Here is a 15,586-nt window from a genome sequence, read left to right on the forward strand (position 1 = left end):
CCCCCAAGTTGTCTGTGGTCTCCCACATTTCGGGGGTCCAGTGAAGTGCTGTTCTGATAATGGAGCTGGCCTCTCGTCTCACCATGAGCCCAACCCACCCCCAGCTGACCTGCTGAGTTCTTCCAGCGTTCTGTAGGAGGATTGTTGTTATGCGTATCACGCGCACCGTCTTAGTTTCCCAGCCAATGGCCCCGTGATGGACATTTTTGCCCCTCAGCTAATACCTATTCTTCTCAGTGTTGGAGCAGCCCCCCTGCTGGTGATCTCGGGGTGACGTGCTGCGGCTGTGGGATTATTTTGTCGCGGCGAGCGAGGGCGACGCCGGGCTCTCTGTAACAATCCCAGCACCATAGCTGAGACTTCCTTTCCCTGGTCTGAATGTGGCGTGAGCGGAAACGAGAGAGAGAGAGGGAGGAAGCAGCCACAGGAAGCTGCACCCTGGAAACAATACACAACACATCCACTTTTGGAAACCATCTGGAAGGGAGACAGGATTCTCAGAACATTGGCTTAACTGTTTTGTTGCCGAGCAGACTTGTGGTTCATAGTCTCTGGTGCCGTGTTGTGAAACATCCCAGCGGATGTGGGGAGGACGTTTGCAATAGTGGGAGGGTCACAGCCTCAGAGTAAAAGTACGTCCATTTAGAACGGAGATGAGGAGGAATTTCTTTAGCCAGAGGGTGGTGAAGCTGTGGAATTCGTTGCCACAGGCGGCTGTGGAGGCCAAACCGTTAGGTATACTTAAAGTGGAGGTTGATAGGTTCTTGGTTAGTAAGGGCATCAAAGGTTATGGGGAGAGGGAGAATAGATCATGATGAAATGATGGAATGGACTTGATGGGCCGAATGGCCTAATTCTGCTCCTGCGTCTTATGGTCCTAGTTTGGGAGGAACATCCTTGCCTCTGAATCAACACCGTGCGCATCAGAAACCAGAAAAGGAAACGTGATTGTGTACGGTTGTGAAATATACTCAACATGACAACAAGGCAGAGAGTGACAACCTCTTGTGCGCAGTTTAAATCCCTTTGTGCGCCAGTAGCAAAAGATGTGCACGTAAGTGCGGACACCTTAGACAGGACTTTGCCTCTACCTCATTGGCACGTTACGTATATTTCACAACCGTACGCAATCACGTTTCCTTTTCCAATGCGGACGGTGTAGGCAACGTGGAGTTTGTGATGGTTTGTCTGCAGATTTTCAAACTGGCTTATTCATTCTGTCTTTAACAAAGAAATTATTCAGTTGCGCACATGTTGTCATCACTGGGCCAAAAAAAATTGCGCAGCTCAAGATTTTTGCGCACGCTGGTCGTTACAAATTAGAGGGGACTTTGCGATGGGAGGGGTAGAGGAGAGAATGATCAGGGTGGGAGACTTCCTTGATTTCAAAGAAAGAGAATTAAAGAGGTTTGATGCACAGTTGCTGCTATGTTATGCTCTTCTTTAAAAAAAGCTATTAGAACAAATTCACACAGTTATCTCTTTGCTGAGTCAAAGTAAAATTATTAACCAGGTATGTATATGTCACAGTATACAGCCCTGAGATTCATTTTCTTGCAGGCATTTACAGGAAAATAAAGCAATACAATAGAATTTATGAAAAACTATACATAGACAAAGACTGACAAACAACCAGTGAGCAAAAGAAGACAAACCATACAAAATTTTAAAAAGGAGATCAGTAATACCGAGAACAGGAGTTGTAGAGTTCTTGAAAGTGAGTCCATGGGTTGTGGGATTCGTTCGGTGTTAAGGTGAGTTAAGTTATCCAGGCTGGTTCAGAAGCCTGATTGTTGTTCCTGAGCCTGGTGGTGTCGGATCTAAGGCTCCTGTGCTTCCTGCCCGATGGCAGTGGCGTGAAGGGGGCACGGCCAGGCATGTGGGGCTCCTGGATGATGGATGCTGCTTTCCGGGGGCACCACAATTTGTAGACGAGCTCGATGGTGGGGGAGGACTTTGCCCATGATGGACTGGGCTGTATCCACCACTTTCTGTCGACCTTTCCATTCCCGGACATTGGTGTTTCCATACCAGGCCAGTCAGAATACTCTCGACTGAGTATCGACAGAACTTTGTCAAAGTTTTAGACAGCATGTCAAATCTAAGCAAACCTCTAAGTAAGTAGAGGCATTGCTGTGCTTTCTTAGAACATAGAAAATCTACAGCACATTACAGGCCCTTCAGCCCACAATGTTGTGCTAACCATGTAACATACTCTAGAAGCTGCCTAGAATTTCTCTACTGCTTAGCTTTCTATTTTTCTAAGCTCCATGTACCTATCTAAGAGTCTCTTAAAAGACCCTATTGTACCCGTCTCCACCACCTTCCTGCCAGTGCATTCCATGCACTCACCACTCCCCGTGTGAAAAACTTACCTCTGACGGCTCCCTTGTACCTACTTCCAAGCACCTTAAAACTGTGCCCCTAGTGTTAGCCATTTCAGCCCTGGGAAAAACCTTTGGCTATCAATATAATCAATGTCTCTCATCATCTTATACATCTCTATCAGGTCACCTCTCATCCTCCATTGCAAGAGAAAAGGCCGAGTTCACACAACCTATTCTCATAAGGCATGCTCTCCAATCCAGGCAACATCCTTGTAAATCTCCTCTGCACCCTTTCTGTGGCTTCCACATCCTTCCTGTAGTGAGGTGACCAGAACTGAGCACAGTACTCCAAGTGGGGTCTGACCAGGGTCCTACAAGCGTTTGTATATAGCTGTAACATTATCTCACAGCTCTCGAACTCAATCCCATGGTTGATGAATGCCAGCATACCATACACCTTCTCAACAACACTGTCAACCTGTGCAGCAGCTTTGAGTGTCCTATGGACATGGACCCCAAGATCTCTCTGATCCTCCACACTGCCAAGAGTTTTACCATTAATATTATATTCTGTCTTCATTTTTGACCTACCGAAATGAACCACTTCACACTTATCTGGGTGGAACTCCATCAGCCACTTCTCAGTCCAGTTTTGCATCCTATCAATGACCCGCTGTAACCTCTGACAGCCCTCCACACTATCCACAACACCCCCAACCTTTGTGTCATCAGCAAACTTACTAACCCATCTCTCCACTTCCTCATCCATGTCATCACGAAGAGCAGGGGTCCCAGAACAGATCCCTGTAGAACACCACTGGTCACCGTCCTCCATGCAGAATACGAAACGTCCACAACCACCTTTTGCCTTCTGTGGGCAAGCCAATTCAGGATCCACAAAGCAAGGTCTCATTGGGTGCCATGCCTCATTACTTTCTGAAGGAACCTTGCATGGGGACCCTTATCAAATACCTTACTGAAATCCATATACGCTACATCCACTGCTCTTCCTTCATCAATGTGTTTAGTGACATCCTCAAGTAATTCAATCAGACTCGTAAGGCACGACCTGCCCTTGACAAAGCCATGCTGGCTATCCCTAATCAGATTATGTCTCTCCAAATGCTCATAAATCCTGCCTCTCAGGATCTTCTCCATCAACTTGCCCACCGCTGAAGTCAGACTCACCAGTCTATAATTTCCTGGGTTATCTCTACTCACTTTCTTGAACAAGGGAACAACACTTGCCAACCTGCAATCCTCTGGTACTTCTCCCAACCCTGTTGATGATGCAAAGATCATCGCCACAGGCTCAGCAATCTCCTCCCTTACTTCCCACAGTAGCCTGGGGTATATATCATCTGGTCCTGGTGACTTATCTAACTTAGTACCTTTCAAAAGCTCCCACACATCCTCTTTCTTAATGTCTATACACTCAGGCATTTCAGTCTGCTGTAACTCATCCCCATAATTGTCAAGGTCCTTTTCACTGGTGAATACTGAAGCAAAGTATTCATTAAGTACCTCTGCTACCTCCTCCAGTTCCAGGCACACGTTTCCACTTTCATTCCTGATGGGTCCTATTCTCACACGGCTCATCCTCTTGCTTTTCATGTACTTGTAGAATGCCTTGGGATTTTCCTTTATCCTGCTCGCCAAGGTCCATTCATGGCCCCTTCTAGCTCTGCTAATTTCATTCTTGAGCTCCCTCCTGACACCCTTGTAATTTTCTAGAGCTTTAACAGTATCTGGTTTCTTGAACCTTTCGTAAGCTTTTATTTTCTTCTTAACTAGATTTTCTACATTCTTTGTACACCATGGTTCTTTTACCCTACCATCCTTTCCCTGCCTCAATAGAACATTCCTATGCAGAACACCATGCAAATGTTCCCTGAACATTTGCCACATTTCTGCCTTACATTTCCCTGAGAACATCTGCTCCCAAGTTCCTGCCTAATAGCATCATATTTCCCCCTACCACAATTAAATATTTCCCAAGTTGTCAGCTCCTATCCCTCTCCAGCGCTGTGGTAAAGGAGATAGAGTTGTGGTCACTACCTCCAAAATGCTCTCCCACCCAGAGATCTGACACCTGACTGGGTTCTTTTTCCAATACCGGATCAAGTACCGCCTCTCCCCTAGTTGGCTTATCTGCGTATTGCGTCAGGAAACCTTCCTGAACACACCTAACAAACTCCTCCCCATCTAAACTCCTTGCTCTAAGCAGATGCCATTCAATATTAGGAAAGTTAAAATCTCCCATCGCAACAACCCTTTTATTATTGCACCGTTCCAGAATCTGCACCGTTCCAGAATCTGCACCGTTCCAGAATCTGCACCATTCCAGAATCTGCACCGTTCCAGAATCTGCACCATTCCAGAATCTGCACCGTTCCAGAATCTGCACCGTTCCAGAATCTGCCTCCCTATCTGCTCCTCAATGTGTCTTTTAATATGGGGGGGGGGGTCTATAAAAGCACCCAGTAGAGATATTGCCCCATTCCTGTTTCTGACTTCCACCCACAATGACTCCGTAGACAATCCCTCCATGGCTTCCTCCTTTCCTGCAGCCATGACACTATCCCTGATTAGCAATGTCACTTCCCACCTCTTTTGCCTCCCTCCCTGTCCTTTTTGAAACATCTAAAGCCCGGCACACTCAGCAGCCATTCCTGCCCCTGAGTCACCCAAGTCTCTGTAATGGCCACAACATCATAGCTCCACATATTGATCCATGCTCTAAGTTCATCCGCCTTGTTTACGCTACTCCTTGCATCAAAACAGACACATCTCAAACCATCAGGCTGAGTGCCTCTTTACTCTAACATCTGCCTAACCTTCCTCACAAACTCCCTACAAGCTGTCTCTACTTGTGAACGAACCTCCCCATCCTCTACCTCTTCATTTCAGTTCCCACCCCTCCCCCCGCAAAGCTAGTTTAAACTTTCCCCAGCAGCATCAGCAAACCTCCCTCCCAGTATACTGGTTCCCCTCCAGTTCAGGTGCAACCTGTCCCACTCGTACAGGTCACCCATTCCCCAGAAAAGGTTCCATTGAGCCAAGAACCTGAAACCCTGCCTCCTCTGCCATCTTCTCAGCCATTCATTCGTCTACGCCATCTTCCTGGTCTGATCTTCATTAACTCGTGGCACTGGGAGTGATCCGGAGATTAGCAACTTGCAGGCCCTGCTCTTCAGCCTCCTTCCTAACTCCCTAAACTTACAACTTTTGTGCAGGTGGTTACACCCCCAGAGCAGAATTCGGGAAGTAGCTGCCTCTGTCCCTCTCCTGCCTATGTCATTGGTAGCAACATGTACCACAATCTCCAGCTGCTCACCCTCCCCTTCAAGATATCCTGCAACCGTTCAGAGACATCCTGGACCCTAGTACCCGGGAGGCAACACACTATCCTGGTGTGTCATTTGCTGCCACAGAATCTGCTATCTGTCCCCCAACTATCGAGTCCCCTGTGACTATTGCTCCACCTGACTTCACCCTTCCCTTCTGAGGCTCAGAGCCAACCACATTGGCTGCTGCTGCCTTGCCCAGATAGGTCACCCCCTCAGCAGTATCCGACGGGGTATACCTGTTGCTGAGGGGAATGGCCACGGGGGGACCCCGCACTGACTTCCTTCTCCCTTTACCTCTCTCGGTGTTCACACCTCTACTCCTCGAACTCTGCACCCTGAGCGTAACCACCTGCTCAACAGTCGTATCTACCAATTGCTCCGCCTCCTGGACGATCCTAAGTTCATCCACCTCCAGTTCCAGCTCCTTAATGCGGTTTTTCACGAGCTGGGGTTGGCTGCACTTCCCGCAGGTGTAGTCATCAGGGGGACGATCAGGTTCCATGAATTCCCACATCCCACAGGAGGAGCATTCCACTGCCGTGTCTGCCGTCCGACCTGCAACCAAGACCAAATCTTCGAACCTGAGTCACTGGCCTCAGCCTCTTGAGTCAAAGCCTGACTCCCCCACTCTCACCGCTGGCCTACTCTTGCCCCTTCTGGATTCAATTCGCAGCACTCAGCTCCCGACACTGACTGGAGCTCTGGAATGGCACAGATCAACTGGGATGCTAAAGCTGAGGAATTTGAAGGTACTGACTGTCTCCACCTCTATTCTGCTGTAGAGAACTGGCTCATGGAATCCAGCTTCCTCCTCCTGAACTCAATCATCTCTGGTCTTGCTGACATCGAGTGAGAGGTTGTTGTGGTCAGATGCGTATTTAAGATCCTGTGGTTATATTACAAGAAAGGCAGATTGAGGAGTCGGGGTTGGAACTGGGTCGAGGTGATGGAGGAATAACTTCTCCGTGAACTTCCCTGAATCCACAAACACTACCTCACTATTTTGCTCTCTTTTTGCGTTACTTATTTTTAAAGTATATCCCGCTGTACTTACAGTGTATTTTTTGCGTTACATCGTACTGCTGCTGCAAAAGAACAAACTTCACAACACACACGCCGTGCAGAAGTTTTAGGCACGTACATAAAGATAGGGCGCATAAGACCTTTGTACAGTACTGTAATTGTCAACGTGGAGCAGAGAGTGAGTTTGTAAATCTGGCGAAGGGAATGGCAAGGGTGGAGCGCTGCAGGAGGGGTGCAGGACGGGTGGCACAGAAGGAGTGCCAGGGGTGGGGGGTAGCGCAGGTACAGACACACCTAGTCCTGAAACACCAGGCAAGGTCATTTGGTTTCAGATTGATTTATTGATCATTACAGAATGTCTCTCTGGTGCTTCCTGCTCCCTCCCCTCTCCATTCCCATTTTCCCAACCCTGATCCCCTCTCCCTGCCCTCTTCCCACTCCCAGTCCACAATGAAGACCCATATCAGAATCAGGTTTATCATCACTCACATATGTCATGATCTTTTTGTTTAGTGACAGCAGTACAGTGCAATACATATAATTATTATAGTATTGTGTAAAAGTCTTGGGCACCCTAGCTATACAGTATGTATGAGCCTGAGACGTTTGCACAGTACTGTAAAACCTGATCCTGACCCTAACCTTTAGTTATAAAGAAGTTGCGTGCAGACATTTGTGAGCAGCTGTGTCTGTTTTTCCTCTTCCTGCTGGTTATTTGCTGATATAGGAGGGGAGCAAGTTTCCTGAAGATCTTAAGCAACGTTCCCCCCCTAACACACCATGATTAAACCTAATAACCGATCGCTTGTGAACAAAATGGTCGATGATAGGAGGAACCAGCCAGGATTCACACTTGATCCCCATTTTCAGGAAGAAGGACACTCCCTTAGGTGAGTCCCTTAGGAACAAACTGATAGGATGCAAAACTGGGTTGAGAAGTGGCAGGTGGAGTTCAGCCCAGATAAGTGTGAAGCGGTTCATTCTGGTAGGTCAAATATGATGGCAGAGTATAGTATTAATGACAAGACTCTTGACAGTGTGGAGGATCAGAGGGATCTTGGGGTCCGAGTCCATAGGACGCTCAAAGCTGCTACGCAGGTTGACTCTGTAGTTAAGAAGGCGTACGGTGCACTGGACTTCATCAATCGTGGAATTGAATTTAGGAGCTGAGTGGTAATGTTGTAGCTATATAGGACCCTGGTCAGACCCCACTTGGAGTACTGTGCTCAGTTCTGGTCGCCTCACTACAGGAAGGATGTGGAAACCATAGAAAGGGTGCAGAGGTGATTTACAAGGATGTTGCCTGGATTGGGGAGCATGCCTTATGAGAACAGGTTGAGTGAACTCGGCCTTTTCTCCTTGGAGGGACGGAGGATGAGAGGTGACCTGATAGAGGTGTATAAGATGATGAGAGGCATTGATTGTGTGGATAGTCAGAGGCTTTTTCCCAGGGTTGAAATGGTTGCCACAAGTGGACACAGGTTTAAGGTGCTGGGGAGTAGATACAGAGGAGACGTCAGGGGTAAGTTTTTTACTCAGAGAGTGGTGAGTACGTGGAATGGGCTGCCAGTAACGGTGGTAGAGACGGATACGATAGGGTCTTTTAAGAGACTTTTAGATACGTACATGGACCTGAGTAAAATAGAGGACTATGGGTAAGCCTAGTAATTTCTACGGTAGGGACGTGTTCGGCACAACTTTGTGGGCGGAAGGGCCTGTATTGTGTTGTAGGTTTTCTACGTTTCTATGTTTAAAAGAAAAGATCAAGAGGCATCAGCAAAACCAAAAAGCCGATAGTCAACTACAGAAGGAGAAGCTGGCGGTCCGTGATCCAGTCCTCATTAAGGGATTGGAGGTGGAGAGAGCCAGTAAATTCCCCGACATTAACATATCAGAGGACCTGCCTGGGACCAGCAGATAAATGTCATCACAAAGCAGGCATCTCAGCACCTCTGCTTCGTTAGAAGTTTGCATAGATTGAGCACATAACCAAAAATTTAGAGAAACTTCTAAAGTGGAGATTGTCCTGACTGATTGCATCACTGCCTGGTATGGAGACACCAGCTCTCAGAAATAGGAAACCCTCCAAACAGTAGTGTGTACAGCCCAGTCCGTCACAGGCAAAGCCCTTCCCACCGCTGAGCACATCAACAAGGAGTGCTGCCACGGGAAATCAGCGTCCATCATCAAGCACCCTCCTCCCTCCACTCCCTACCTTCCAGGCCATGCTCTCTTCTCGTGGTGTCCATCGGGCCGGAGGTACAGGAGCCTCGGGTCCCACACCAGCAGGATCAGGAACAGTGAATACCCCTCAATAATCAGGATAACTTCACTCACCTCGGCTCTGGACTGATTCCACAGCCGATGGACTCACTTTCAGAGATTCTACAACTTGTTATTTATTTAGTGTCTATTTGCACGGTTTGTCTTCTTCTGCACTTTGTGTGTCGGTCTGTGCATAGCTTTTAAAGATTGCTTAATGACATTTCCAGTACAGAAGTATAAAGGAGACTGAAATAGTTGTGACTCCACATCCAGTGTAGCACAAAGAAGCGCACTTAAGATAAAGAACACAATAATTTAAAAAACAGAATAAATATAAATACCTACAATAGCTTCTAATCACAGGCCGTTTGCATGTATGTAAAGTGACATGAGGTGCAGGAGTGTGTGTACATAAGGTGACTGACAGGAAATGATAAAGTATTAGAAACATCACGGTCCTCTAGTCATTCCATTTTGGGTTTCTCAACCTTCTCATTTCACTCTTACAAAGATCTCTCATAACTTTATCCTCTGTGATTAAATCTTACGTCCTCCAAAGAAAACAACCCCAGCCTGGCCCGGCTTTCATTGTGAGTATAATTACACGAATCCCAAGGGATGTTTGTAGAGCCAACCTGCACACTGTCTTGTGCAATTATAGACTTCCTACACGCAGTGATTTGATGTTTAAAGAGTTTCTGAACACAGTGGAGTTTGGGAGATTGGGTGGAGGAACCTGGTGTGACTGACGGCCTCGGTCCCTAGGGTGTGGCCAGTTTAAAAGTGCTGACTCGTAACATCTCCACATGTAAACGAGTGGATTTCTGACAGGTTCCCACCCTGCTGGGAAAAGCACCAACCTCTCTGAGTATTCCCACGGAGCTGCCGTTGGCAGGGAAAAACAGCAGCTGTGAGTCACAGGGCCACAGTTCTTGTGTCGGAAGCTCAAGGACAATCACGTGAGAGGAAGCCTCGCAGACTGAGGGGAAAACAACCCTAGGACAGTACAGGCCCTTCAGCCCACAGTGCTGTACTGACCCTTTAACCTACTCCAAGATCAATCTAACACTCCCCTCACTTTAATTTTATTTATTTAGCGTTACAGCACAGTAACAGGCCCTTCCGGCCCAACGAGCGTGCCCCACCCAGTTACACCCATGTGACCAATTAACTCTTAACCTGTCCGTCTTTGGAACGTGGGAGGAAACCAGAGCACCCGGAAGAAACCACGCTGTCACGGGGAGAACGTACAAACTCCTTACAGACAGCGGCAGGCAAGGAACCTGGTCGCTGTTTCCGTGATAGTGTTACAGTAACTGCTACACTACTGTGCAGTCCGTCTTCTTTCATCCTTCAGCCTGTACCTGTGTGTCTGCCTCTACCACCACCCTGGGGCATCACGTTCCACCCACCACTCTCCCTGTAAAACAACTCTGTCAACTTCATAAAACTCTGGTTAGGCCGCATCTGGAGTACTGTGTAGAGTTCTGGTTAGGCCGCATCTGGAGTACTGTGCAGAGTTCTGGATGCCCCGCTGTTGAAGCTTCGGAGAGAGTGAGGGAGAGGTTTATAGGGACGCTGCCTGATTTGGAGGGCATGTGCTATCACGAGAGGCTGGCAATCTTGGGTTGATTTCTCCGGAGCGGCGGAGGCTGAGCACCTCCCCCGGAAGTTCCGGGAGTCTCCCGCTTACTGATAGCGGCTCCCCGACACCCACAAATTATATACAGCATCCTGGAAATCGATTTTTTTTTGAGAGACAGAGAGATAGAGAGACAGACAGAGAGCGAGAGAGAGAGAGAGCAAGACATGGCAAGAGTGTTCCAAAAAAAAAGAAAATATAAAACGTACTTCACCCCAGACTACACTAAAGTGTCCCCCTACCTAACAGGGGTCAAAGATAATGACAGTGTTGCTGATGGTGTTACCTCCCTGAAATGAGTATTTGCAAGGCAGGATGTCTGGAGATCTGATGGAGGTTTGCAAGATGTGTTGTGTCTTCAGAAATGCTCCTCTGCGTGTCACTGTTGTGATGTGTGGGTATTGAGTTACTGTCACCTTCCTGTCAGCTTGAACCAGTCTGGCCATTCTCCTCTGACCTCTCTCATTAACGAGGAGTTTGCACCCGCAGAACTGCTGTTCACTGGATGATTTTTGTTTTTTGCACCATTCTCTGTAAACTCTAGAGACTGCTTTGCGTGAAAATCCCAGGAGATCAGCAGTTTCTGAGATACTCAAACCACCCCATCTGGCACCAACAATCATTCCACAGTCAAAGTCAGTTAGATCACTTTTCTTCCCCAGTCTGATTTTTGGTCTGAACAACAACTGACCCTCTTGACCACGTCTGCATGCTTTTACGCATTGAGTTGCCGCCACATGATTGGCTGATTAGATATTTGCATTAACGAGCTAGCGTACCTAATAAAGTGGCCAGGGAGTAAATATCCATCTAAGCACAATCAGTTTGTTTCCTGTTTCAAGAACATATGATCTCTAAGCACATTGTAATTTTCCCCCAATCCAGAAATCCGAAGGCGAGGCTCGAAGGATCCACTTGGGAAACAATCCCTGTACGATAGTCCCTACGAGCCAGGGGAATTGGGACCAAAGACGGAAGCCCTTGGGAACACCGCGTCGGAAAGGACGGGAAGCCAGTGGCCAATTGACAGCTGCCTGCCGGAGAATGACGAGCGGCCTGCGGCAGAGTACGAGCAGCCCTGGGAGTGGAAAGCAGAACAAATCGCCAAAGCACTTGCAGGTGCATATAGGTGCATAAACTCCCAAGAGTAGCACGGCATACTGCCTACTCAGAAAATACAAGCAGGGAAAGGGACAAACCTGTGGGAGCTCTGAACCATGAAGTCCTGAAGAGTTTTAGGAAAGATACCCAATTGCAGAGTTGGGTAAGGAGGGAATTCAGCAAAGCAAATTAGCCTTTATTGCAAGGGGATATGAGGACATTAGTGTTGTGATCTTATTATGGAGCTTAATCTAAAGGAACCCCTAGGAGGCAGTGATCATAATATGATTGAATCCATACTGCAGTTTGAGAGAGAGAAACATAAGTCACAGTTATCAGTATCACAGTGGAATAAAGGGAATTACGGAGGCATGAGAGAGGAGCTTGCCCAGGGGGATTGGAGGAGGATGCTGGCAGGGATGACAGCAGAGCAGACATGGCTGAAGTTTCTTAGAATAGTTCACAAGGCACAGGATAGATATGTCCCGCAGATTCTCAAATGACACGGGTAGGCAATCGTGGCTGACAAGGGAAGTTAAGGATTGCATAAAAGCCAAGGAAAGGGCTTATAAGGTAGCAAAAGTAAGCGGGAAGTTGACTGACTGGGAAGCTTTTAAAATCCAACAAAAGACAACTAAAAAAGCCATAAAAAGGGAAAAGATAAAATTTGAGGGTAAACCAGCCAATAACATAAAGCAGGATACTAAAAGTTTTTTTCAGTTATATAAAGAGTAAAGAGGAGGTGAGAGTTGCTTTTGGACCACTGGAAAATGATGCTAGTGACGTAGTAATGGGGGACAAATAAATGGCAGATGAACCTAATGGGTACTTTGCATCAGTCTTCACTGTGGAAGACACTAGCAGTGTTATGGTGTAGGAGTGGATGCCATTATTATTTAAAAGGAAGAAGTGCAAGGCAAACTGAAAGGTTGTAAGGTGGATAAGTCACCTGGACCAGATGGACTACATCCCAGAGTCCCGAGAGAAGTTGCTGAAGAGATAACAGAAGCATTGGTCATGATTGTTCAAGAATCATTTGATTCTGGCATGGTCCCGGAGGACTGGAAGATTGCAAATGTCACTCCACTCTTTAAGAAGGGAGGAAGGCAAAAGAAAGGAAATTATAGGCCAGCAACACACACAAAATGCTGGTGGAACACAGCAGGCCAGGCAGCATCTATAGGGAGAAGCGCTGTTGACGTTTCGAAGGGTCTTGGCCCGAAGCATCAACAGTGCTTCTCCCTATAGATGCTGCCTGGCCTGCTGTGTTCCACCAGCATTTTGTGTGTGTTGCTTGAATTTCCAGCATCTGCAGATTTCCTCGTGTTTGGAAATTATAGGCCAGTTAGCCCAACCTCAGTGGTTGGGAAAGGTTGGAGTCTATTATCAAGGACAAAGTTTCGGGATATTTGGAGATTAATGATAAAATAAGTCAAAATCAGCATGGTTTCTGGTGACTGAAAAATCTGTCAGAGTTCTTCGAGGAAGTAACAAGCAGGATGGACAAAGGAGAGGCAGTGGGTATCATTTACTTGGATTTTCAGAAGGCATTTGATAAGGTGTCACACATGAGGCTACTTAACAAGTAAAATCCTATGGTGTTACAGGAAAGAAACTGGCATGGATAGAGAAATGGCTGTCAGGCAGGAGGCAGCAAGTGGGAATAAAAGGGGCCTTTTCTGGTTGGCTGCCAGTGACTAGTGGTGTTCCTCAGGGGTCAGTATTGGGACCGCTACTTTTCACATTGTTTGTCAATGATTTAGATAATGGAATTGATGGCTTTATGGCAAAGTTTTCAGAAGATACGAAGATGGTGGAGGGGTAGGTAGTGCTGAGGAAGCAATGTGAATGCAGCAGGACCTAGACAAATTGGAAGAATGGGCAAAATAGTGCAGATGGAATACAGTGTTGGGAAATGTGTGACAACGCAATTTGGTGAAAGGAACAATAGCACAGACTATTATCCAAATGGGGAGAAAATTCAAGCATCAGTGGCACAAAGGGGCTTGGAAGTCCTCATGCAAGACTCCCTGAAGACTAATTAACAGGCCGAGTCTGTGGTGTGGAAGGCAAATGCAATGTTGGCATTGATTTCAAGGGGAATAGAATATAAAAGCAAGGAGATAACGCTGGGCCTTTATAAGACACCAGTCAGGCTGCACTTTGATTATTGTCCACAGTTTTGGGCCCTGTATCTCAGAAAGGATGTTCATGAGGATGATACTGGGAACGAAGGGGTTAACATATGAGGAGTGTTTGGCAACTTTGGGCCTGTACTCACTGGAATTTAGAAGAATGTGTGAGGATCTCATTGAAACCTACCAAATGCTGAAAGCACTAGATAGGGTGGATGTGGAGAGGATGTTTCCAGATACCCAGAACTAGAGGCCACAGCCTCAAATTCAGGGGCAGCCTTATAGAACAGAGGTAAGGAGGAATTTTTTTAGCCAGAGAGTAGTGAATCTGTGGAATGCTCTGCCACAGACTGTAGTGGAGGCCAAGTCTGTAGATATATTTAAGGCGGAGTTTGATAGTTTCCTGATCAAAGGATATGGCGAGAAGGCAGGTGTATGGGGTTGAATGTGATCTGGGATCAGCCTTGATGGAATGACAGAACAGACTCAATGGGCTGAATGGCTTAATTCTGCTCCTATATCTTGTGGTCTTACAAAACTCTCCTCCTGCTGAGTGAGTTCAGGCCTAAAATGTGAAGTATGGTCTTGGTCTCTTAATGCACTTTATCTTGACAATAGAACTTGGTTGGTTTACAAGATTGATTCCTGGATGTTCCTACGAGAGAAAAAGAATTCAATTACAATGGATTCCTTTATTTGGGACACATCGGGACTACTACATTTTGGCCCAATTAAGCAGCTGCCCCAATTAGCTGAAGTTTCATAGAAATAATTAAGAAGTTATAAAAGAGGTAGAGTGGAGGTTACAGAGGTAGAGGTAGAGTAGCGGTTACTCTAGAGGTAGAGTAGCGGTTACAGAGGTAGAGGTAGAGTAGCGGTTACTCTAGAGGTAGAGTAGCGGTTACTCTAGAGGTAGAGTAGCGGTTACAGAGGTAGAGGTAGAGTAGCGGTTACTCTAGAGGTAGAGTAGCGGTTACAGAGGTAGAGGTAGAGTAGCGGTTACTCTAGAGGTAGAGTGGCGGTTACTCTAGAGGTAGAGTAGCAGTTACAGAGGTAGAGGTAGAGTAGCGGTTACAGCTCGAGCTGTTCTGGAGTTAGGTGATCCGTTCTGGCAGGAATGTGTGGGTTTCCCTGGGTGCTCCGGCTTCCTCCCACAGGTCAAAGACCTGCCGGCCAGGTAGGTTCATTGTAGATTATCCCGTGATTAGGTTAGGGTTAATCGGGTTTGCTGGGGCAGCACTGCTCCAAGCATTCATTCCGCACTTCATCGCTAAATAAAAATAAAGACAACTACCGTTAACTGAGTAACAAATTATCTATTCAAATGAAATACAGATCAAATTAGGACATTATCAATGCATCTGCAGTACTATAAAGCTGTGTATTAGTTCCTAATAGTTATCGACGGAGGAATTTATTCAGTGCACCCTGCCATGTCCTTATGATTAACTGTAAATGAATAAAGTTAGCACAGACACCTAGTGCAGATAACGGACTGCCTTCAATCAATACTTCCGACAACTGCATCCTCCAACTCTTCATTTTCATTGTAACATTCAAAATGTTTGTCGATACCTTCAAATTCTTCGTAGTTCCTAACTTGTTGAAGTAGTGAAATCACTCCATTTCTGGCATCTCCAACCCTAAATGCTTGAAACCCCAATGAGCAGAGCAGTTCTGCATCGTCTCACTGCTTATTTCTCACCAGCTATTAGTGACAAAGATCACTGCGTTTTGAACACA

General features: G+C 46.7%; 1 protein-coding gene across 2 annotated transcripts in view; it reads left to right on the forward strand.

The window, feature by feature from the left end:
• Positions 1–15,586, forward strand: part of LOC140735774 (uncharacterized) — a 196,105-nt gene that overhangs the window by 163,163 nt on the left and 17,356 nt on the right. For both annotated transcript variants that reach the window (XM_073061244.1, XM_073061245.1), the window contains exon 3: positions 11,493–11,726. In XM_073061244.1, coding sequence (XP_072917345.1) covers positions 11,493–11,726 — 234 coding nt within the window. The remainder of the gene's footprint in view (positions 1–11,492; positions 11,727–15,586) is intronic.

Source organism: Hemitrygon akajei, chromosome 11, assembly GCF_048418815.1.
Source record: "Hemitrygon akajei chromosome 11, sHemAka1.3, whole genome shotgun sequence".
NCBI lineage: Eukaryota > Metazoa > Chordata > Chondrichthyes > Myliobatiformes > Dasyatidae > Hemitrygon > Hemitrygon akajei.